This window comes from Cucurbita pepo, chromosome LG01 (assembly GCF_002806865.2).
Source record: "Cucurbita pepo subsp. pepo cultivar mu-cu-16 chromosome LG01, ASM280686v2, whole genome shotgun sequence".
Lineage (NCBI taxonomy): Eukaryota > Viridiplantae > Streptophyta > Magnoliopsida > Cucurbitales > Cucurbitaceae > Cucurbita > Cucurbita pepo.
In genome coordinates, this window is record NC_036638.1 from 2,514,069 (window position 1) to 2,537,438 (window position 23,370).

The 23,370-nt window shown below is 36.9% G+C and overlaps 3 protein-coding genes and 1 long non-coding RNA gene across 6 annotated transcripts in view; 1 reads left to right on the plus strand and 3 right to left on the minus strand.

Annotated features, from left to right (window-relative positions):
* Positions 1–3,122: 3,122 nt before the first annotated feature.
* LOC111781612 (PI-PLC X domain-containing protein At5g67130-like) lies at positions 3,123–5,698 on the minus strand. Of its 2 annotated transcripts, none has more exons than XM_023662310.1 (6): positions 5,072–5,684; positions 4,890–4,988; positions 4,470–4,773; positions 4,157–4,380; positions 3,964–4,050; positions 3,123–3,667 (listed from the first exon to the last, which is right to left on the minus strand). In XM_023662310.1, the coding sequence occupies exons 1-6, from the start codon at positions 5,240–5,242 to the stop codon at positions 3,638–3,640; spliced, it is 915 nt and encodes a 304-aa protein (XP_023518078.1). In that variant the 5' UTR covers positions 5,243–5,684; the 3' UTR covers positions 3,123–3,637. The 2 variants fall into 2 exon arrangements, with proteins under 2 accessions (XP_023518078.1, XP_023518072.1); XM_023662304.1 differs by lacking the exons at positions 3,123–3,667; positions 3,964–4,050 and having other exon boundaries at positions 4,059–4,380; positions 5,072–5,209; positions 5,382–5,504; positions 5,591–5,698.
* A 2,419-nt stretch (positions 5,699–8,117) lies between these two features.
* Positions 8,118–13,195, plus strand: LOC111809595 (probable receptor-like protein kinase At1g49730). Of its 2 annotated transcripts, XM_023695943.1 has the most exons (10): positions 8,118–8,238; positions 8,341–8,564; positions 8,949–9,500; positions 10,578–10,868; positions 11,005–11,263; positions 11,350–11,402; positions 12,001–12,068; positions 12,178–12,267; positions 12,346–12,430; positions 12,516–13,195. In XM_023695943.1, the coding sequence occupies exons 2-10, from the start codon at positions 8,492–8,494 to the stop codon at positions 13,076–13,078; spliced, it is 2,034 nt and encodes a 677-aa protein (XP_023551711.1). In that variant the 5' UTR covers positions 8,118–8,238; positions 8,341–8,491; the 3' UTR covers positions 13,079–13,195. The 2 variants fall into 2 exon arrangements, with proteins under 2 accessions (XP_023551711.1, XP_023551716.1); XM_023695948.1 differs by having other exon boundaries at positions 8,121–8,564; positions 10,605–10,868.
* Positions 13,109–16,869, minus strand: LOC111809613. Its single transcript, XR_002817256.1, has 3 exons — positions 16,423–16,869; positions 14,759–14,923; positions 13,109–13,654 (listed from the first exon to the last, which is right to left on the minus strand). It is a non-coding gene; the product is annotated as an uncharacterized LOC111809613 (long non-coding RNA).
* An 839-nt stretch (positions 16,870–17,708) lies between these two features.
* The window catches only part of LOC111796123 (SART-1 family protein DOT2), a 9,741-nt gene continuing 4,079 nt past the window's right edge, over positions 17,709–23,370 (minus strand). The window contains exons 3-13 of the mRNA XM_023678822.1: positions 23,050–23,188; positions 22,891–22,945; positions 22,322–22,435; positions 22,151–22,247; positions 22,007–22,076; positions 20,804–20,863; positions 20,087–20,696; positions 19,236–19,648; positions 18,491–18,711; positions 18,308–18,392; positions 17,709–17,985 (exon numbers count right to left, since the gene is read on the minus strand). Of these exons, the coding sequence (XP_023534590.1) occupies positions 17,914–17,985; positions 18,308–18,392; positions 18,491–18,711; positions 19,236–19,648; positions 20,087–20,696; positions 20,804–20,863; positions 22,007–22,076; positions 22,151–22,247; positions 22,322–22,435; positions 22,891–22,945; positions 23,050–23,188 (1,936 nt within the window). The 3' untranslated portion in view covers positions 17,709–17,913. The remainder of the gene's footprint in view (positions 17,986–18,307; positions 18,393–18,490; positions 18,712–19,235; positions 19,649–20,086; positions 20,697–20,803; positions 20,864–22,006; positions 22,077–22,150; positions 22,248–22,321; positions 22,436–22,890; positions 22,946–23,049; positions 23,189–23,370) is intronic.

A 23,370-nucleotide genomic window follows, 5' to 3' on the forward strand; every position in this document is an offset into this window, starting at 1 on the left:
AAAAATATGATTACTCAGACAGACTTAAAAAAATTGAAAGTTGCTATTTATACCAACAACAAGGCGTAGCTTCTTTTTGGTGGGTGGCTCAATCGTATCAACTTCAAAATTAAGCGGGTTTTTCTTCGAACAATTCTATATTTCGAGATTTTCTCAAGAAGCATGTGAGTGAGGTCAAGACACGTTGGAATGACCCGTGTTGGAATTTTCACTCTTGAGAGCAAAAAGTAGGTAGCATGACAATGTCGTAAGAGATGTTGAGAAATGCTTAGACCATTAAGTGCAATTCAAATCCTAGACATGAAAACGTCATATTAATTATATTAATATATATGAAATTGTTTATATATAATTTATTAATTATATTAATGACTTTTATAATTGGATATCTAGTTTGCTTTCCATTGTCCAAAAAAGATATTTTCTTGAATAATTAAACTTTAAAAGTTTTATTTTTTAAAAGCGATCGTAAAGGAAGAAATTCTCATTCGACTCCGTGATTCATACTTTCACTAATAATTTTATTATCGACGTTATAAATAATTATTATTGACAAATATCTGTAAATTATAATTTAAATTAAGATAATTGAAAAAAAAATTAGGAACACATTAAATTTTTTAAAATTGAAGGAATTATTTTTTAAAACACATAAAAAAGAAAAAAAAAATTGTTTATTCAAACTTCAATAATTGAAATTGTCTTTCCACGTGGGACAGCGTATGTGCACCACGTGTACATGTGGTCCCTTGCTAAAGTCCAAATATCTACAAGAAAACAGCTGGAATTTTTCTATTGGCAGTTTGGGTTGTCCACGTCGACTTTTTCCCATTCATATTATTATTATTTATAAAAAAAAATAAAAATGGAAAAAAGTGGCTTTCGCATTGCAAAATTATTGATGGCATGCACACATTTAAATATAAATAAATAAATAAATAAATAATTATTTATTTTAAAAAAAGGTGATTAGATTTTTCTCATAAAAGAGTTTGGTGGGGCCCTGCGGCGGAAAGACGACACGTCGGCGTCAATTCCTTACAATTAAAAATATATTAAATAATTCAAAAAAACACAGTTTTAAATTATTATAGAAATTATTATAGTTTGACTTGATTTGACGATCTTTGTCATCGCCAAAGTTTGGTGGTGACACCTCATCCATTAATTCAATATTTCATAAATTAATATTATAAATTAATTAATTATTTTATGAATATTTATTAAAACATATGACAAAATGTGTTTTAAATATATTTTATTACAAATTTAAAATTCATAATTATTAGTGGTTGCTTTGTAAATTTAAATTTTAATACAAGGTTAAAATAGTCTTTTAAATAATTCCTCCCTAAGTCACTTTTGAAGCTAGTAACGTAAAATAAGATAAAAATATAAAAATTAATTACTATGAGGGAATAAAATTACATTTTTAGGTTTCTTGAGCTGTGCACTAATTAAAAATTAAGTCAACAATGGTGGGCTAAACACAAATTAATTGGTTTATTTATTTATTTATTTTTATTTATTATATTTCTACTTTCACCTACCACTCCCTCGTATCGATTTTGTAGTAAATAATTGACGTGTCGTAAAATACCGTGACGTTTTTATTTCTATTTCGGTAAGCAGTAAAAATACTCAGTTATTCTCTATCGTGAACTTTAAATATGAGTAAAAACTATAACTTTTACGTTTTGTATTTTTGAAACGTACCACTCTGAACATAACTTAGAAATATTAAAGCACCGCTTTTACGTTTAACGTCATATATTCAAATGAAAACTTTATTCTCGTGGCATTTGTCTTTTCCTATGTGGCATTAGACTTAGTTTTGCTCGAGCTTGTTGTCTCGTAGGATTAACCCATATTAACATCATAGTTGGTTCAGTTTTAGCTGGGATGTTTAGCTCTACTAGAGTGTCGTTAGCTAATTTTTGATACTGCTTGATCATATAGGAATGACACGCTAGACATCATTATTAATGATCGGAAATGTTATTTATAAGGATAAACTTTCATTGTTGGAGGGCTGCAAGACGTTTCGTTTTACAAGATTGACACAAACAAGTATCATTACTAGTATGATACAACGTTTGTTTTCTGTTCAGATGGTATATGAACTTACAGGGCGTATGACGGGAGCATTGATAAGGCTACGGAGTAAATTGTTCTAATGTCGAGATTCTAAATAAATATTTATTTGAAATTTGATTCATTCGTAATAATAATAATAACAATAATGAAGAGATCACGATTTTGCTTGATTTGGTTGTCCATTGACCAATTTATTGCTCGGATGGGTGCTGAATTATTTGTTGCTTTCATGCATTTTTGATTGTTGAATAAACATGTGAAGTGTAGGTTTGCACAATAGGGTCGGTTTCTGTGATGTCCCACATTGGTTAGGGAGGAGAACAAACCACCATTTATAAAGGTGTGGAAACTTTTCCCGAGCAGACGCGTTTTAAAGTCTTGAGGGGAAGTCCGAAAGGGAAAGCTCGAGAGGGAAAGCCCAAATAAGACAATCTCTATCTAGTCCGAAAAAGTCGTGCATACCTTCATTAGATAAGGGCTGCCCTATCAACTGACTTTTAGATGACAAGAAAACGAGCCACGAAACCAATTTAATAGGCTGGGAATGCCATAAGAGATCATTTAAAAGGGCTCGGTATAGCGTAATACTTTACGAGAAGCATTGTTACATAACTAGTAAATACCAAATAAAAGAAAAAAATTAATTTATAGAGATTGTAATTTAAAATTAATTTATACGCAAAATAATAATAATAATAATAATAATAAATTTATGTCATGATTATCTTACGTGGTAATTTCGAAAATTGAAGGGGAAAAAGAATTATTTGTTGGAGGAAGGAGATGCTATCGTCGCTCTAGATCTGCGCAAGGAATCGAGAGGTTGTTGTGGACGCGGGGAATGTTTGCCGGCGTTCGAAATTTGGGCGAGGGAGTAGCTCCTGGCGTTCCAGATCTTCAGAACGGTGTAGTTTCCGGCGACAATGTAGGTCATTGCAAGGAGGAGGAAGAGATGGAGAACCAGTCGGCAGGTTCGAACCGCTATGAATTGCCGAAATCCTGCAAGGTAAGATAGTTATAAATGTTCCTGGTATGCCTCGGCTCGATCATGGCCAGCTTTCCTTTTCGATAGGTTCAAATCCTCTGAGATAAGTTTGAAAACAACCTGAATGGATTGTTAATATGATATTTAAGATCATTACAAGAAATAGTACTGAAATATTGATTTCTTGTTCATTCCTGTAAATTGCATGAAAGTAGGATACTCTAAATTCGGGATTCTATAAGTTTCATAAACTGTTCTTGATGGAAATGAAAAAGTGATTGAAAGATCCCTTAAATTAGGTTATGAATGGAATTCTCTCGTTCGCTGAGATTCCATACAGCCCTAGTATAAGGAGTTGGGATTTACACACTTTAAAACACAATCAAATACAATACTGACTTTAAATAGAGATGCTACTCATGAAATTCCCGAGTGAGAGGAGAATGACTGCTTATGCTGCAAGTAGTGCGCCTATCAAACCAAACAATTGAGCTCATCTGCAATTTGATTCACCACAACTGTTTCCATTTCTATGGCTGCACCAATCGCCTCAGGTTACTCACAAGCCCCAAATGTCATATTTCCCTGCATCGTTCGTTCATCAAAATTTTAGACAGCTTCTGTGTTAAAGAAATAAATTCTTCTCACCCATTCTGGTTATGTAGACCATTTTTTAGTCATAATTGCCATTGTTTCCATTTTAGATTCAATCTAATCTGTCAGAATCTTGGCTTTTGTTCTTATAGGATATGCAAGAATTGGGTAGATGTTGAAGTAAAGAGAGAGTCACTTTCAGCATGTGCTCATAGATTGTGTCAAAGAGATACTCTTACGATGGCAAGAATGAGTTCCTATACTGATTTTCAGTAGTAATGGCTAACCTTGCAATTGGAAATGGTTGGACATCCACAAATAGACTGACCGTTCGATACATCAACGGCTTCTGGAGCTCCTCCCCCGTCACTTCTCTGAGATATACATTCCAAATTGAACTATGTTTAGTCTATATCATTGATAAGTTTCAAAGGAATTTGAAGCAACTGATTTTGTTGGCTTAGTTTTGTGCTTGATTACCTTGTAGAAGTCAACAGCAATGAAGTTAGGCCATCTTTTTCCTGCTGCATTATAGCAAGTGTTCACCATGTTGAGTAATGGTGCTGAGTTGTCCCTGCAAGCTGCAGGGAAATTTGAAGCACTTCTGAAGAAATTTACGATTACGAGTGACCTTGAAATTGTGTTCATCGGTGTTGATTCTCCTCGGTTTGGGCACGAACCTGCTTTCATTCCTTCATCGCCATCTGTAGAAGGATTGAATCTATAAGAAAAGCTATTGGATTTTGGATTCAGGAAGCTTTATTCGGTTTGGTGAATTAAGAAATGACCTTACATTGGTTCTCTACCATGTAATTCCATACGTATGCAATTCCGTCAGAGGCTTCTTTTGCTGCTTTGGAAGTAAAAACAAGCAAGCGTTGGTTTTTCTGGATCATGTCACTAACAGTGGGCCAATCTCCACCATTCTTAGGCATACTTGATACTGGGAACCAGAATTGTTTCAGACCAGCAGCAGCAAACACATTAGTTAGTCCGTTTGGTGCCGTGACATAGTCTTCGATGATAATGGTGACGATTTCAGAAGGGTTTGCTCCAAGAAATGCTTGGAACTCTTTCAGAACCTCAATGGCTGGTTGCTGGGCATTCAAAGTTTTGCACGAACTTGTTCAAGATATCATAAACAAGGAGAAAGAATGGCATATTGAGGCAATATTCAGAACACAGAATGGCAGTCTACAAATTGGACACTTACGAAAGCTGTAAAGTCGTGGCATTGGCCTTCGAATGAGTGACATAACCATATATCGTTTCGAAAGTCATACGTGTCAAGCATAAATCCTCTGACTCCATTCTGCAAAATGAAAAGGTTTCGTAGTACAGAGGCTTAGAAGTTATGAATAATCAATAAGCAGAAACGGAAAGGCAGTAACGTACATTGAGCTGGCTAGTAATGGAGCCCTGTTGATTGGTAGGAGCAAGAATCGGAGTCCCAGTTTCAGACTTCGCCCCTAATATGGCGAATGAATTGTGGGTCGTCAACCATGTGTATTTATTAAATGGAAGATCATTCACCTGCTCCAAAAGTTCAAAAATAACCCGAATCATTATAGCTACATCCGGTTAAGAATGAAAAGCTGTGATAAGCTCTGATATCGTGTTAAGAATGAGAAACATAAGTTGGATAAAAGTCCTTAAAACATAGTATTAGAACGTGTTATCAGAGCTTTTCATTTTCAACACAGACCTTTGAAATTGGACTGATCGGCTGGATTCGAGTGCAACGCGGCCGGATATTGCCGTTGGCAATGCAAGTCTGGCAATGCAAGCCGGCGTCGCAGTTACCATTAAAAAGACACGTCCCACCCTCCTGCAAAAACAGAGAAGCCCAAACAAATGCAGCTGAAAATCCCAGAGTCTGGAAAAAAGGAAAAGAAACGAAATGGGTGTTCGAACCTTGCGAGCTGAAGAAGAGTGGAAGAGGAAGATAATGGGAAACAGAGTCGCCGCCAGAAGTAATCTCCGGGAGAAACCAGGAGGAGCCATGAGGTGGAGGCGAGCGATGGAAGGCGAGTTCCTGTAAACAGAGGAGGCTGAGGCTGCGATGTAATGGACTCAATATGGCGCGCAGAGGCTTACAGGTATTTACTCCACTCTCTGTCACGCCTTACCTGCACTTTTTTTTTAATAAAGAAATTTATTCATTGTAGTATTTTTTAAAAAAATTGAAAAATACTTCCTTATTTAAAATTTTTTTAAAAATAATTCCTTAAATAAAATGTTTCCTTGTTGAGTGGTAGTGCCAACTAATAATCTTGAACTTCTTAACACACTAAAATTATATATATATATATATATATATATATTTAATGCCGGTAAATTTTCCGTTTTTTTTTATACAAGGACAACGGCAAGACAGGTATATAAGTTTTTTTTTTTTTTTTTTTTTTTTTTTTTTTTTTTTTTTTTTTTTTTTTTTTTNATTTATAGTGCGTTTGATAATTATTTGATTTTTTTTTTAAATTTTAAAAATTATGATAAGTTTCTCCTACTTTGTTTATAACAGTTATCATATATATTAAAGAAATATTTAATTTTTTAGTTAAATTGAATGAAAATAAGCATTTCAATAATTTTTTGAGTTTTTAAATGTTGGTTTGGATTTTATTTAGTCTAAAAAGATATGGCCATAGAAAAGAAAACAAAAAGGTTATTAAAAACAATATATTTCGTGTCCGAAAATGAAACTAAAAGAGTTTCCTTGGAAGAAATATTAATTGTTATCCGTAAGCAAATGGCACTCTGTTTATGAATTATTGGAGTTTGTCTAATGTTTGTTAGATTATTGTTATTGAAATTATTGAAATGATAATTAGTATTTTATTTATTAATTTACCTAATTCTACTTTAAAAGTTTATTTTTTATATACATATATTTTTTTTCATTTAACAATATGCGAATATTCGAATATCTGGCTATGTCTAAGATTTGGATTAAGATTCATAATTTAGATTCGGTAGCTGATATTCCTGTCATTCTCCTGCGACATAATCAGAGCACCCATTTCTTGCTAGCACTCATTTTTCGCTTTTAAGAGTGAAAACTATCCTCATCGACCATCACGAGACATTTCAACATGTTTTTGTAATGTTTTATTTGATGGGCCTTAAGTAGAAATTCTGTTAATGGGCTTCTTAAGTTCGGCCTTTTGCTTACTGGGCCTCATAAGTTTGGGCCATTCACACGGACGATTTAAACATTTTTAAAAAATATTTAAAAAAAAAATAGAAATTACGAGGTTCAAGAATGCATATAAATTTTAGTCAATTAATACATCTATATAAGAAATCCTATAATTTTCCGTCAATTTAATTTTAGTTGATGCTATCTCTAATTATAAATCAATATAAAGTTGTTAGGGATGCATACATTAATGGGTCTAATTTTTTTTTTTTAAGTAACTATAGTAAGATTTAAGAGATTGAAGCACGGAGTTTATGTTTTGGTTTGGTATTTGGTTTAAGTTTAATTTTTATAATCTAACATGTAACACTCACCCTGATGGGACAAGATTTTAAATATTGACAGACAGTTTAAGTCTACCTCTAGCAGATATTGTTTGTTTTAACCTGCTATGTATCGTTATCAGCCTCGCAGTTTTAAAACGCGTCTATTAGAGTGAGGTTTCCACACTATTATCAGGAATACTTCGTTCCCCTCTTCAATCGATGTGAGATTTTACAATTTACCCTGTTTGAGTACGATACCATTTGTAATAGTTCAAACCTACTATTAGTAGTATTATCTAGTTTAGCCCGTTATCCATTGCTATTAACCTCACAATTTAAAAACGTGTTTATTAAGTAAAGGTTTTCACACCCTCTTAAGCAAACTTAGTTTCTCTCCAATCCCAGATTGAATAGACAAATTTTAAAATTTTAATTGGAGAAAGAACAAGATTGTGGTAATGTTGTTGAATAATGAGGAGAGAGAGAGAAAAATGAAAGGGATATACAAAGTTGGTTCTTTTTCTCTCTTGTCTTACATCATCAAACTATTTTTGACCCATTTGATTCGTCTTTGCTGCACACTCTGTTCCTCAATTATTCTATCTTCTTCTTCTCAGGTGTTTATGTTTTCAGCTTCTAACTTCAACTCCAAGCATTAACAAATAATTTGACGCAATAATTAATAATGATGAACTTAATAATTAACAGGACCCTTTTTGAAGAGATTCTTCAGATAAGATTTTAAGAATTCTAGATTTTCCTTTACATTCATGAGTGTAAAAAAGAAAAGAAAAGAAGAAAAAGAAGAACTTTAGGATAATTTGTCTTTATCCACTTTTCTCTTGGAATGTTTAAGATTCTAATTGTTCTAAATCTGGGTTTTAAACTACAGTTTCATACGATTATTAAAGCCACTAATTGAATGTAAAGTTTCAATAATTGAATATGAAACCGAAATTATGTCTACAGTTTCGTATTTTGCTAATAAATGCACTCAGAAGATTGTTTGGTTGGCGTTTTTTTGGCGTCATTGTTCTTAAATTGGTGACTTTTGAAGCTAACAATCATAAATTGAACAAACTATGATGAATTTGGTACTCAACGCTGTCTTTTTGACTCAACTTTGCTACTCTAATCTTCTTTTTCCTATACCCAAATTTTGATTTCCATTTTTTTTCGCTTTTTATAATTGTTAGTGGCATTTCCTCACGCGCTTGAACCATTGCTTAGTTCCTCACTCTCTCCCCTTTTAAAGCTTCTTAAAAATGTGCTAAAACGGCCGCCGTTCCTTGGCGCCATTGGCTTCTTCGCTAGCTCCGACGACGACTAAGGGTCTCTGCCTTCACTATGGCGGCGATCGCAGTGAGTAGAGCTTTGTTTCTAATGGGGTTTCTTCTGTTTCTTCAAGAAACAATGGCGGGTTAGTCTCTTTGTCGCATTTGATTGAATATTCAAACGAAACTCGTCTCTGTCTCTGTTGATTGATCTTCCATTCTCTCTGTGATTTCTTTTGTGGAGTTTATTTCTCTGATCTAGTGGGAGTTTTTGGTGGAAATGGTGTTTGTGGAAATGGGGTTTTAGTCTTCTTAGAACACTATGAACAGCGATAAAATGATTCGGGGTTAAATGGGTAGGTCTCGTTTTTGTTCTTAAATGCGCCATTGTCTTTGCTGGAGCATGAGCTTGATTTGGTTCTCTTGTTGATCTTTGGTGTTAAGATGAACATATTTCAGGATTTTTCAGAAACAAATGTTATGTTCAAATGGTTGGCTTATAATTCCTTAATGTTCTGAAACTTTCACAGATTGTCCCTTGAACTTGAGTGGATCAAACTTTACTTTAGCTGCTTCTATTTGTTCTAACCCCAATGAAAGAGGGAAATGCTGCCGCCATATCAATGCATTTGTTGCAGTTTCTGTTGCTCAGCTTGCTAACGTGACTGGTGAACTAGGAGTTTCTTCAAACTTGTCTAACATTTGCCTGCAATCATTGTTTGAAACTATGGAACTGTATGGAGTTCCTAGAAATGCCACTGGTTTCTGTGGGGTTGGGACAAAGATTACAGTGAATTACGCGTGTAGAGGTCGAGAAACTGTCGAACAAATGCTGGAATCTCCAAGTTTCTCAAATGTTAGTGACAGTTGTGAATTGCCTCTCTTGGAGGAAAGTGTTTGCAGGAAGTGTATCAATGCTGGGATTTTGTATCTACGTAATCTGATTGGAAGAGAAGACAATATAACGTTAAATACTTGTCGCGACGCGACGTTTGTTGCACTTGCTAGCCATCTTGATACTGCTTCAGTCGTTGATCTTGCAACATGCTTCTTTGGAGTTCAAGGTCTTGACAAGCCTCCAGGTATGGATGTACAAAAATGCAAATGGGAAATTGGATTAGGTTCTTTTTGTAGAGCCTCATAGGCAAGGATAGGCAAGGGTCCAAACTTCTTCGTTTGCACGGCTAGGTGTTTCTTTTTGCTATTTCTTACAATCTGTGAGATCCCACATTGATTAGAGAGGGGAACGAAATATTCCATATAAGAGTGTAGAAATCTCTCCCTAGAAGACGTGTTTTAAAACGTTGAGGGGTAGCTCGAAAGGGAAAGCCCAAAGAAGACAATATCTGCTAGTGGTGGGCTTGGACCATTACAAATGATATCAGAGCCAAGCACCAAATGGTGTGCCAACGGGGACAATAGTCTCCAAGAGGGGTGATTGTGAGATCCCACATTGGTTGGAGAGGGGAACGAAACATTCCTTATAAGGGTGTGGAAACATCTCTCTAGAATGTGCGTTTTAAAACCTTGAGGGAAAGCCTGGAAGGGAAAACCCAAAGAGGACAATATCTACTAGCGGTGGGTTTCGACTATTACAAATGGTATCAGAGCCAGACATTAAATGATGTGCCAGTAGGGACGTTGGGCCCCCAAAAATGGTGGATTGTGAGATCCCATGTTGGTTGGAGAGGGGAACGAAACCTTTCTTATAAGGGTATGCCCCCAAAAGGGGTAGATTGTGAGATCCCATATTGGTTGGAGAGGGGAGGGGTAGATTGTGAGATCCCATATTGGTTGGAGAGGGGAACGAAACATTCCTTACAAGGGTGTGGAAACCTCTCCCTAGCAGACGCTTTTTAGAACCTTGAGGGGAAGCTCGGGAGGAAAAGTTCAAAGAGGATAATATCTGCTAGCGGTAGGCTTGGGCCATTACACTATCATTTGCACAATGTATGTTATTCTATGCCATCTGCTCCCTAGTTTTGCACTATGTTGTTAAACATTGTTATGGGGATACGATTATGCACCAGTTAGTTGTAAAGTTTATGTAAGCATATATTTTTAGCAACCTCTGAAGATGGAGTGAATAATTACTTTTTCTCAAGTTCCTCTTCTCCAACTTAGATTATAGAGTGATTTAAACTTCATGCTCTCTTCAGCTCCATCCCTTTCTTTTGCTACCCCAGATATTGCCCCAAGTCCATCAGCTGCTGCAAGTCCGGGGCCAACGATACCAGGTGTTTCCGACAATAAAAGTCATAAACGTCATTCCTACCATCTAACATTAGTGGCGGGTATTGGCATTGCGGTGACTGTGTCTTCCATATTGATTCTGGTCGTCTTGATCGTGCTGATTCGAAGGAAAAACAGAGAGCTAAAGGATTCTGATATGGCAGATGGCAAATCGTCGAAATTCTTACCTTCTCGTCCCGTCAAAAAGTATCAGGAAGGTGGGGTGATTTGGTTGCAGTTCTATAGGTTTTTCAAGTTCTTTGCTTAGCCTTGGCAGCATACATGTTCAAATAATCTTCCTGTTCTTTCTCTTTTGTGTTTTATGCCCTGTGTTGCACTTGACATCTCGTGCAGGACCTTCTACGTTTAAAAAGTTCAGCTATAAAGAGATCAAGAAGGCAACAGATAGTTTTAGTACAACAATTGGACAAGGAGGATATGGAACCGTTTATAAAGCTCAATTCAGTGATGACTTAGTGGTAGCTGTGAAGAGGATGAACAAAGTCTCCGAGCAGGGGGAGGATGAATTTGGCCGAGAAATCGAGCTGCTCGCAAGATTACATCACAGACACCTTGTTGCTTTAAGAGGCTTTTGTGTTGATAAGCATGAACGGTAATTCACGAAGTGTTTAACTTTTTTCGGGGCCTTTAAGATCATGTGCCAACAATATGAAATGCTACTTGTTTTTTCCTTGGTAGGTTTCTTGTGTACGAGTATATGACTAACGGAAGCTTGAAGGATCATCTTCATGGTATGTTAGTTTCACTGCTAGTAGATTATATCCGCTTTAGTCTGTTATGTATCGCCATTAACCTCACGGTTTTAAAATTCGTCTACAAGGGAGAGGTTTCCACACCATTATAAGGAATATTTTGTTCCCCTCTCCAACTAATATGGGATCTCACAAACCATCCCCTTAGGGGCCTAACGTCCTCGCTGGCACACTCCTCGGTGTCTGGCTCTGATACCACTCGTAACAGTCCAAGCCCACTACTAGCAAATATTGTCCACTTTAGCCCGTTAAAACATGTTCATCCTCACGATTTTAATCCTCATGGTTTTAAAACATGTCTGTTAGGGAGAGGTTTCCATATCCTTATAAGGACATTATCGGCTAGAGAAACTCTTTATTTATAAGGGTATGGAAACCTCTCCCAAGCAACGCGTTTTAAAACCGTGAGGCTGACGGCATATATAATGGGCTTAAGCATGCTTAGTCAAGTTTTTGGATTAATATGATTTTGGTAGCCCTTTATGCTTAGTCAAGTTTTTGGGTCAAATGAAAGAGCTTCTTTTTATCATCTTCCCTTGAATCAGTGTATAAGTAACGCATTCTTACGCTCGTGCAGGTCCTGGCAGGACGCCTCTAAGTTGGCAGACGAGAATACAAATTGCCATCGATGTCGCCAATGCTCTGGTAGTGTGCTGATACTCTTGTTCCCATCAAGAGCTAATGAACTACTAGCTTAACCATCAAAAGCTGTCTTTTTGCAACGTTTTTAGTGACTTGAACTTGTCCTCCGCAGGAGTACCTTCATTATTATTGTGATCCCCCACTATGCCATAGAGACATTAAGTCCAGCAACATTTTACTGGATGAGAACTTTGTTGCTAAGGTAACATCAGAAGTTCATTTGGTAACAAACTGCAGACCCAAATGCCTTAACTTCTTATTATTCTGTTTCTTCTTTCAGATTGCAGATTTCGGCCTTGCGCATGCTTCAGAGGGCGGTTCTATTTTCTTTGAACCTGTAAACACCGACATCTGTGGAACGCCAGGTTTGGAAGAAGACGAGTTCTTCAACTTATGTTTGAATATCATCGTTTCTTATGCTAGCAATATCTCAATGCTAATGAATTTCAGGTTATATGGATCCCGAGTATGTTATCACGCAAGAGCTTACCGAGAAAAGTGATATATACAGCTACGGCGTGCTACTTTTGGAAATAGTTACTGGCAGACGTGCTATACAAGATGGTAAGAATTTAGTAGAATGGTCTCAGGTGTACATGGTTCCAGATTCAAGGATATCGGAACTAGTAGATCCAAGGATCAAGAGTTGTTTCGACTTAGAACAACTCCACACAGTCGTGTCGATTGTGAGATGGTGCACCGAGGGAGAAGGCAGGGTAAGGCCGTCAATTAAGCAGGTGCTTCGAGTATTGTACGAGAGTTCGGACCCGGTGCATCAAGAGCTGGTGGAAGCTGTTGATGAAGAAGAAGAATATGGAGGGAGTGAAGGAAGGCAGAGCATGAGCAGGAGAAAAGGGCATAGAAGTGATGTGATTTTTCACAGTGGAGAAGGAAGGTATCTTGCATCTTCATCAAGCACAACAAAGTCATATTGTAGTAGAAGCTTTTTGCTTGAAACCGGTTCACCACAATCTCCTCCCAATATTTTCTCTGTCACAGATCAATTGTTTTAGGAAACAAAAATTTAAAAGAGAACAGACGGATTGAAACTTCTTTCATTTCCACATTCATGGTTTGTGCCAAACCAAAATTCCTGAAAGGACTGAAATATTTAGTATTATATTTGCCTATTCAAAGATCATGTAATCTAGCCTGCTAGATTGAAAGTACTTAGCCGGGAGGAGTCGAGACCAGGCAAAGGGCGGGTTTAAAGTATCAGGTAAGGACTCCAAGAAGCCATGTGAATTTCCTCTTTACAATCAACAGAACATTTACAAAGGGTTTGTGGCTGCCTATTCGAGTCGAAAACATGAAATAAAGCGACCTTCAGATCAAACTATATGAAAATGGCTTCAAATTTGGCACATGGGTTATCTTCCACATGTTTTCTGAGATCAGAATCCCCTTGAAATCTTAAGGTATATAAAGCTTGCCTCTGTGTCAACCCAACTGCAAAAGTGAAAGCAGCTGCAAGGGCACTCTCATTCTTTGCCTGCACTGGAGCCATGATATCGTACTCGGCCCAGGAGAAGTATCCAAAAGGTACATCTGATAAGAGACTGGTGGTCATTACTATACTATAACCATTCCTACAGAAAAGCATCAAAGCCTATGTTAGAGAATTCTGAGGATAATATGGTGATTGATTGATTAGGAAAACCATGGATCTTACTTTTCACTTGAACAAACACAGCTACAATTAGAGCTGTAAAAGAGTGTCGAAAAGGAAGAAATGGCTGCCAATATTGTACTGTTGATAGTTTTCCATTCATCAAACCACAGAAAACATATCAATGTTACCCCCTTAAAATTGAACAAGCTTTTAAAGCTTCCTAGCCTCTAAGCGATTAAATCGCTATGCTCTTGATACATCAGATCACTAGCCTACAAAACATGCATTCGCAGAGCGCCTCCCTTACCTTCCTGGTACTCTTCTCCTCATGGGTAAACTCTTGTATACGGCTAGTTCGGGACTACATAGACTTCTACCATTATAGTTCTCTTACAATTTGTGCACTCATACCAACTATTGAACCCCTTCCGTGAGGACCTTGAAGTTTCTCTCCATCATGGATAACTTGCCCTCTGCATTCCCTCATCCAACTCTAGCTTATCTTCCATATAATTCGATCTTCCTACCATCCTGCATTTCCATTTTGCACTATACCCACATCTCCTTGTAACTAAGATTCGTTTTCTCATTTCCCAAGCTTTCAAAGGTTCGGACTCCTTTTCACATTCCTCTCTCTAACTAACCCTCCTCCTTCCCACCTCTCCCTTTCGGCTTTAGTGACTACCTCACCCAACAAACTTTCAGCAAATCACCATAACCCCATTGCAACCAACTTTGCATAACAGCCCACGAAACCTTTACAACCCCCCAATTTCTCAACCCAAAACATATAGCTCTTCTGACAGCCTTCCTTTTAAGCCCTTTCTTTTCTGCATAGACAAATGGAACTGGCAGTCTTCCTCTACTAGTTAAGTTTTTTGGGTATTTTATTCAGATTGACTGTGGAAAAACAAGCAAACCATGCATGGTTTTTGTAATCATACATGACACTTACGCCCAAATATTTTATTGCCTCGGTGTTAAATGAAAAACTAAAAATAAGCATTAAATATGTTCTTGCTAAGAAGGGGAAGTTTTGTACTCCAAATAGCATAATGGTAAGATAAGAGATTGTTCTTACCCACCGTGGTGCCTGGACAATATTGTTCTCTGCAAAATATAGAGTTGATTCCATGGATTGAAGAATTGAAGGCATTCCACCCTGGTGATCTAAACCAAACGCAGCATCGGAATATCTACTTGGATTCACCTTAAATTCACATCCTATAGCACAAGATTTCCTCCCCTATAGAGAACAATTAACTAAAAGGCTTTAGATGTTTTTTTTTTGCTGCAAAAATATACGCAAATTGGGATTTTAGAGCTTTAAGTCATCAAGAAATCAATCTCAACAAGAATATGGTTAGATGTCACCCCGAAGTTTGTACATAAATTCATAACTTCTAATATATCAATAGCAGGAAGATGGAGATAACTTTTGCATGGTATAAAAAAAATTTCCCTTTCATTTTCATGAGGCCTTCAAACACAATGAACGAACAAATAGAAGATGAACAAATAACTTTTTTGGGTGATTTAAAATATCAAAGAAAGTCATTTTAAAGTATCCTCACATTTGTCCTTGAAAATCTATTGTTTTTTGACGATCACATGTGCTTAAGGAGGGTATTTTACCAAATGTTACCAATCTTCCTCGAGAAGCGAGAGCCTTCAAGGAGTTGAATGAAGAGATTCACAATGTTCATAGGCAAGCATCATGAGAGGCGTAAAATGTTTATGAATGGCATTCCAACCCAGAGAAGTAAAATATAAATGGTTGGAACTTGCAAAGAGGGGACGAGGATGTGAAAGGATCTCGTTATCGGATTCTTATTCGTTTTCATTTTGTCCAGAGTCATAAACTAAAGAAAGATTTTGCCCTTTCCCAATGCAAGCCAGCAACTCCCTTTAGCTCAGTTCATAGTCTCATGGTTTTGCACATTCAGGTTCAATTCCGGCCAAGCATCTGGCCACAAACTCAAATGCCTCAAGCCTACCGCTAGTAGATATTGTCGTCTTTAGGCTTTCCCTCAAGATTTTTAAAACGTGTCTGTTAGGGAGAGGTTTCCACACCCTTATAAAGGGTGATTCGTTCTTCTCCCCAACCGATGTGGGATCTCACAATCCATCCCCATTCGGGGCCCGGCGTCCTCGCTGGCACTCGTTCCTTTCTCCAATCGACGTGGAACTCCCACTAAATTCACCCCTTTGAAGTCAGTGTCCTTACTGGCACATCGCCTCATGTCCACCCCTTCGGAGCTCAGCCTCCTTTGCTGGCTATAGCCTGATGTCTAGTAAATTCTAAGTTGGCTAACAAAGTTGGACTTAAATTAAAAATATCAAAATCATAACTATCTTCATATGATTTTATGAAAACTAATTTATTCAATGTAGACCTCCACAATTTCAATTTGATCTTCTAATTATAAAAGATATTTTGCTAAAATCGACGGCTTTATACGAACTATCTTGGCACTAACATCTAAGCTCCTGATAGAAGAACAAAACACGATATCTCTCTCCACGCATAAGAAATAAAGCTCATCGAAAACTGATCATGGAGCGGAAAATTTGCATATCAAATGATATCGAAATGTGCGCAGCATTACATGGATTTCTACATCGATGCAGCATATTAAATAACGTATTGATGCAGTGCATTGTAATAAAACACGAGAACAGAGAACATTTCATTACGTAAACAACAATTGAAAGCATGATACGGAATCCAAAAACGAAACAAACCTCATCAGAACCAGAAACCAATATAGGCTCCTTCCGGAAATCCCTAGAATACGTCACGGCGGCTTCTTTCTCCAACTACTCCTCACATCTCCCCAATTCCGAAATCCGATCGCCGTCGAATACCCGGGAATTCGAATCATCAACTCCACCGATCAGTGCACGGGAAGGCGGCGAGCGGAAGAACAAATCGGGCCATGAATCAACCATGGCTACATTTTTTGAAACATCAAGCCGACACAGAAAGATAATGTCTGCTATGACCACGAGAGCAATGAACAGAAGCATCGCATTTGACCATTTTTTTGTTGGGTGGTATCGGAACCCCACTGGACACCGGCAACTCCTCCGGTGTGGCCCATGATCTGGATCCTCTTCGATTAACGAACATGGCCGCCATTCCAATCTCCTTAATTTGATTTAGAATTCCCTCGAAATTCGTAATTCCGGGAGTTCGCTTTTTATCCGATTTTTTAACCCTCCGACTGATAAATTCAATAAATCCCTTTTTAATTTTATTTCAAAATTCATTAAGTAACTCATTACAGGCAGGCAGCCTTAGTAGTCAGAATTGTGCGTGCACCTCGAGATTACTCTCCAAATTCAAATCAAAGAAATTGAGTACTAGCAACGTATGGCTATGGATGCAACAGGCTTTCTGCAATTGATGCCGAAATGGGGCAGCTAAATAATGTGAAAGAAAAGAATCACGTCGAAGGGTGCTTTCTTTTGAGGAGTGTGAGTCGAAAGTGGTTGGTTCAGGCAGAACCGGGATTTCGAGTTTATCTGACATAGTAGCTACAATGGGAGATTAAGAATTCGGAGGTCTAACTTCTTCTACACGAACCAGTCGGCAAGATGGGCGGACCCAAGACGGTCAATTTAGTCTATATTTACAAAATTTAAACACAAATTATCAAAATTCTTTAATATAACTTTATAGTTTAATTTCAAGAAATTTAAAAATTAAAATATCATGATAAACTATCATTAAAAAAAAATGAAAATAAATGGACTAAAATAATAATTTCTTAAAAGTAGAAAAATAAAAATACAATTTTTTTCTCCAAAATTGAAAAATATAATAGCTAAAATATTCGTATAATCTATCATTTTAAAAATTTTTAGAACGCGTCTGTCTATAAATAATGAGTTATATTCACAAAATATGTAACTCTAATAATAAATTCTAGAATTTATACCAATTAGTGTCGAAACCAATTGACACGTACTACGATTGTTCTAACAAGGCGACGACCTAAGGTATCCAATATTATAATGTGTTTTTGTAATATGAATTTCCATAATTTATAAGAGTAATCCCTCATCATTTATCGATTATCGTACAACAAACAATTCAAGCACACTGTTATTTGATGAGGATGTGAAATTGAATATGCGAAGTTCATCTTGTTGGTGAAGAAAAATAAACTAAACTAAACTAATCATGGGTTTCTATTTCTTGGTACTAATTCTGGTAAAAAGTTACATATCTCAAATTTTTGGCTTTTTTGTGCCTGTATTCGAAGGATCACCTTTTCGCTTTATCCCCAAGAAATGCTCGACCTGAAAATAAGATGATCAACTTATATAAACTAACAGCGATCGCGTCTCGAAATGACGAATTCTATATGCTGAGAGTCGAAGTTTGGTAATAAGGCAGTTGATTTAAAAATTGAACTTAGATTGAGACAAAAATGAAAATATGAATTGAGTATATGCTTAGAGTGCACACAAATGAAATTCGGGTACGCATATAACTAGAAATCTCCCGTATAGCATATGTTCCTAACTTATCAATAGCTGCCACCAATTCTTGAAGAACTTCCTCGATATTATAATCTCGTTGAGTAATAAATACTTGGAAGAATAAGGAAAGAAGACTCACTTTTCTGTCACCAAGCATGGGTGTCAAGCCGCCGGGGAGATCCTTTTCGACGGTAGCAAAACCACTTCTTGGATCACTTGTTTGGCTACAAACATTAAAGACAACCAGAAAACAGTTTGAAACTGAATGGCTAAATGCAAAAACAAGAGGCAAAATACTTGTTCCAATGAAAACGGAGCATACCCAGGTTTAACGTGACCGCTGAGAACAAGGTAAGGTGTTTTTAATTGTGCTTGAGCTTCCCTCATTCTCTCCACTGATAACGAAGGTGTATCAGCATTCTTCATCTGCTTCAACTTCAACTCTTCTTGGTATTGCTTCATGCGCTTTTCTTGTTTCATTTTCCCAGGTCCCTTGCCATGGAACTTGTGAGAAAGTTGGCGAAATGACTCCTTTGGAGTCATCTGGTACAGTAGAAAGGCACAAGTGAGAATAGAAAACTCCTTAATGGTAAGCATAGGAGTAATATCACATCCTAAAGCAGCCCATAGAAAAGATAGACCAGAAATTATAATCAAACTCCATTGGAACAAGAGAACAAAATTGACACCTCTAGGCAAAAGCCTTGTGCAGTTGGCATAAACATGTAAGACTGCCAACAATTCAGAGACGAGAGACTCATATTCAGCGCAACTTGAATGTCTTTGTGTATTATTTGTCTTCTGGTAGTGAGTGCATTTCATTGTTGGAATAAAATACAAAGAAGAAGAGCAAGCATGACTTAAGTATGGCAATTTGAGAAGTAAACGGACACAATTTCCTAAATGTAATTTTACGCATTTAAAAAAGAAATCCTACTTTAACTTGGCACCTAGCTCCTCATTACACTACCAGTAGGCATTTAAAAACCAGTAAGTGAATATGTGGTGCAAGTAAACTAGATATGAACTACTTGGCTAAGTAAATTATAGAGTCGAAGCTAACTTACAATTCGCCCAAATTCATCAGTCCTCTCGATGTGAATCTCCTTTTTGTAATCCACCAAAGAAGATAAACGGGAATCCTTTGACTTAGCTTCCTTTGGTTCATCTTCATCTATTATACCAACAAGTTTGCTCTTTCTCTTGTCCATGTTTCTGCCACCCCATTCAATGCTTTCCTTCAGAGTCCCACGATCCTTAAGCAGTTTCAGTACACTGGATAATCCCTTTCCAACAGGAACTTCATGGATTGTTTCATCGGGAGCTATTGTCTCATTATCCTCAGGAGTGGGTTCTTCTTTGGCAGTATCTTTGACCTCAGTCCACCCACCATCTTTATCCTTCTCATCTTCATGATATTCTTCTTTTGGTGCTTCATCGTCATCCATAAAGACATCTTCTTCTTCAGGTTTATGAGATTCTGAAAGAAAAAGAAAAAGAAAAAACCCAGTTCACTCTCCCTGGTTTTCCTCATTTATCTCATTTTTAAACCTTCTATTCGCGATTATAAAGCTTTTAATTATGACATATCCATTTAGAACAGAAAATAGCATGCCAGAATTTATGTTTGGCTTAAGTCAAGCAAATAGACGTTGTAGTTCAGATTTAGCAAGCACACGAAAAAACAGGTCTTCTAGATGGTTAGTGTTCATTGAAAATCCCAAAGATCGACACAGTTTGAAGGTCGACAGGAAGCCTGCGAGAACCACTAACAAAGCCCAATGAGGCGGGAGAGGGGGGGGAGAGAAAATAAAGACCAACAAGTACACCGTGCTCAAGATTGACTGGGGACTTATAGGAACAGTCAATGTGAATAGCAATAAATGGTACACCAAAAAGAGAATAAGGAAGATGATACCTTCATCAAGCTGGAGACCCCAGACAAATTCTTCCATTTCTGTAAAAACAACCTTATTTTCCTGCAACTCTCCTGCTTTTGTGTTTTGATCATCAGTTGTCTGCCCGCTGATTGTTGTTGTAGCAAGAAGAGCAACTGCTTCGGGTCCCGATGCTGCCTCCTGCTTCTTAAGAGCTAATTTTCTTGCTCTCTCCAGCGACTTATAGAGGTCTTCATCATCATCTTCAATGAAAGTATCTTCATTGTCATCTAATCTGACTGAGCTTTGAACTAATTGTAGAGATCTTGATGCCTCGTCTGCTTTAGCATAGGCTGACTGGTATGCATTTTGTCGCATTTCTGCTTCAGATCTCTCTTGTTCTGTTTTTCGTGCTTGCCTGCTAGAATCATTTCGAGGACCAAGATCTCCAACACCCAATCCAGAGGAGATTGCTTCTGCTTCAAGGGCATCAATATCTAGCTTTTCCTTCTTTCGAAGAGATTTCTTTTTCTTGGGCTTCTTAAATCGAAGCATTTCATCTTGAGTGTAATAATCATGCGAGACTTTCACTGATGCATTAAGATCTTCAAAGTGTTTGACTGAAGAAGCTCCCTGTAATCTTTTCCGAAGCTGGCAAAGAGCAAAAAGTTCACAGTAGGAAGCAAAAAAAGAAGCACTATAATATACTGAACCATTACCGATCTTCATGGGTAGGGTAGAACGTAGAATACAATTACCTCCTCAAGCTTCTTTTCTGCATCATTACTAAAGCGTCCAGTTCCATCTAGAGTTAGGCCCTACAACACAAATTGTCCTCAGAGAATGCTTATGCTCCAAGTTTAGAAATGATTCAAGTAAAGAACATGAATAAGATATAGAGCTCCTTATATAAGATTACAGAAACAGAAGCTCAAAAGGAAAGAAGTCCACCTCGTCTGCAGCTGCTGGGTCATCATACTGTGGCAGCATCTTCTTCTCACCAGCATTTTCATCATTAAACCTATAATAGAAGAATGGATGAGAACTGAGGCAGCCTGTAAAACAGTTCATAGAGCACTTAAATAAGTGACTTACTTATCATCATAAATCCCGGTTTTCTTTTTTGCTGCTTTATAGGCCATGTCTCTCTGCTTCTGTTCTCCAATTTCCACATTCTCAAGTACATCCATATCTGATGCATTAAAATATATAAGTACTTAAGAACTTCGGCCCTGAAATTAAAGGAAAAGAACCAACGTATTTTACCTTCATTAACGTCACCATCAGCTAAGATATTCTGATCTTTAAGGGTTAGGACAACTGCACCACCTCCTAGTACTTTGTCTATGCCATGAAGTACTTTAACTCCAGCTAAATTACCTAAAAATTGCATACAGAAATAAATAAGCTGCGCATACAGAAACATCAAGTGATATCTCTCTCACTTCTAGACATCCTCCCTTGCTGTCTAGAAGCATACATGTGTCCTCGAAATGTTAAAACAATGTTGGGTTTTAATCAGACATGGAAGAAGTATAAAAAGAAAAGAAAAAGCTCAAGAAAAGGAGGAATAAAAAAACTGCTGCTTTAAAGTCGCATATCACTGTGCTTCCATGCTAGAAGTAAAGGACGTCTCATATGTCTCAGTCCATTGTATACATTAATTGCTTCCTAATCATCCTTATTGTACAAACATATTAAGTGAAATACTGGATAAAAATTCCCTTATATTCTTATTCCAACATCTATGTAACCACAAAATATAGTCCTCCTCAAGCTTCTTTTCTGCATCATTACTAAAGCGTCCAGTTCCATCTAGAGTTAGGCCCTACAACACAAATTGTCCTCAGAGAATGCTTATGCTCCAAGTTTAGAAATGATTCAAGTAAAGAACATGAATAAGATATAGAGCTCCTTATATAAGATTACAGAAACAGAAGCTCAAAAGGAAAGAAGTCCACCTCGTCTGCAGCTGCTGGGTCATCATACTGTGGCAGCATCTTCTTCTCACCAGCATTTTCATCATTAAACCTATAATAGAAGAATGGATGAGAACTGAGGCAGCCTGTAAAACAGTTCATAGAGCACTTAAATAAGTGACTTACTTATCATCATAAATCCCGGTTTTCTTTTTTGCTGCTTTATAGGCCATGTCTCTCTGCTTCTGTTCTCCAATTTCCACATTCTCAAGTACATCCATATCTGATGCATTAAAATATATAAGTACTTAAGAACTTCGGCCCTGAAATTAAAGGAAAAGAACCAACGTATTTTACCTTCATTAACGTCACCATCAGCTAAGATATTCTGATCTTTAAGGGTTAGGACAACTGCACCACCTCCTAGTACTTTGTCTATGCCATGAAGTACTTTAACTCCAGCTAAATTACCTAAAAATTGCATACAGAAATAAATAAGCTGCGCATACAGAAACATCAAGTGATATCTCTCTCACTTCTAGACATCCTCCCTTGCTGTCTAGAAGCATACATGTGTCCTCGAAATGTTAAAACAATGTTGGGTTTTAATCAGACATGGAAGAAGTATAAAAAGAAAAGAAAAAGCTCAAGAAAAGGAGGAATAAAAAAACTGCTGCTTTAAAGTCGCATATCACTGTGCTTCCATGCTAGAAGTAAAGGACGTCTCATATGTCTCAGTCCATTGTATACATTAATTGCTTCCTAATCATCCTTATTGTACAAACATATTAAGTGAAATACTGGATAAAAATTCCCTTATATTCTTATTCCAACATCTATGTAACCACAAAATATAGTCGTGCAAAAAAAATTAAAAAATATATAATCATAACTCATACGAAGAAACAAAAAGTATGAACCCATACTAGTTATATCTTCAGCTGCAATATCATCATCGCTTGCACCTTGATCAATATTGTCCTGAAAAATTCCAAAATGCCACGATCGCAATCACACATGAAAGTTGTTGTTATGAAAGAAAGGACTGCAATTGCAAATGACACTGGATTATGCAGTTAACTAACCTGTTCCTCAAAAATCTTTGAGAGCTGCAAGGCTTTCTCTTTTTCAGTAAGTTTCTTCTCCTCAAGTTTACGACTCCTTTTAACCCAGTCTAAAACCTCTGATTCTTCAGTTTGCTTCTTTAGCCTGTCTTCTTTCATGCTGCATCAAGAATTTGATTGAAAACGAACTCTTAAATCTATTGACATATCAGTCAAACAGAAAGTACATTTACATGCAAATTGCCAGTCACAACATAAGGTCAGAAGTTTTCACTTGTAGCAGAAAAGAGAGAGAGAAAAAAAAAAAAAAAAAAAAAAAAAAAAAAAAAAAAAAAAAAAAAA

Excerpts from the sequence above, each read along its gene's own strand:
- LOC111781612 (XM_023662304.1), bottom strand. The coding sequence starts at position 5,680 with ATGGCTCCTCCTGGTTTCTCCCGGAGATTACTTCTGGCGGCGACTCTG. Across the intron at positions 4,989-5,071 it reads CCATTACTAGCCAGCTCAAT|AATGGAGTCAGAGGATTTAT; the intron begins GTACGTTACTGC and ends TTCATTTTGCAG. Across the intron at positions 4,381-4,469 it reads TTACATGGTAGAGAACCAAT|ATGGCGATGAAGGAATGAAA; the intron begins GTAAGGTCATTT and ends ATCCTTCTACAG.
- LOC111809595 (XM_023695943.1), top strand. The coding sequence starts at position 8,492 with ATGGCGGCGATCGCAGTGAGTAGAGCTTTGTTTCTAATGGGGTTTCTT. Across the intron at positions 11,264-11,349 it reads TGTGTTGATAAGCATGAACG|GTTTCTTGTGTACGAGTATA; the intron begins GTAATTCACGAA and ends TTTCCTTGGTAG. Across the intron at positions 12,431-12,515 it reads CGACATCTGTGGAACGCCAG|GTTATATGGATCCCGAGTAT; the intron begins GTTTGGAAGAAG and ends AATGAATTTCAG.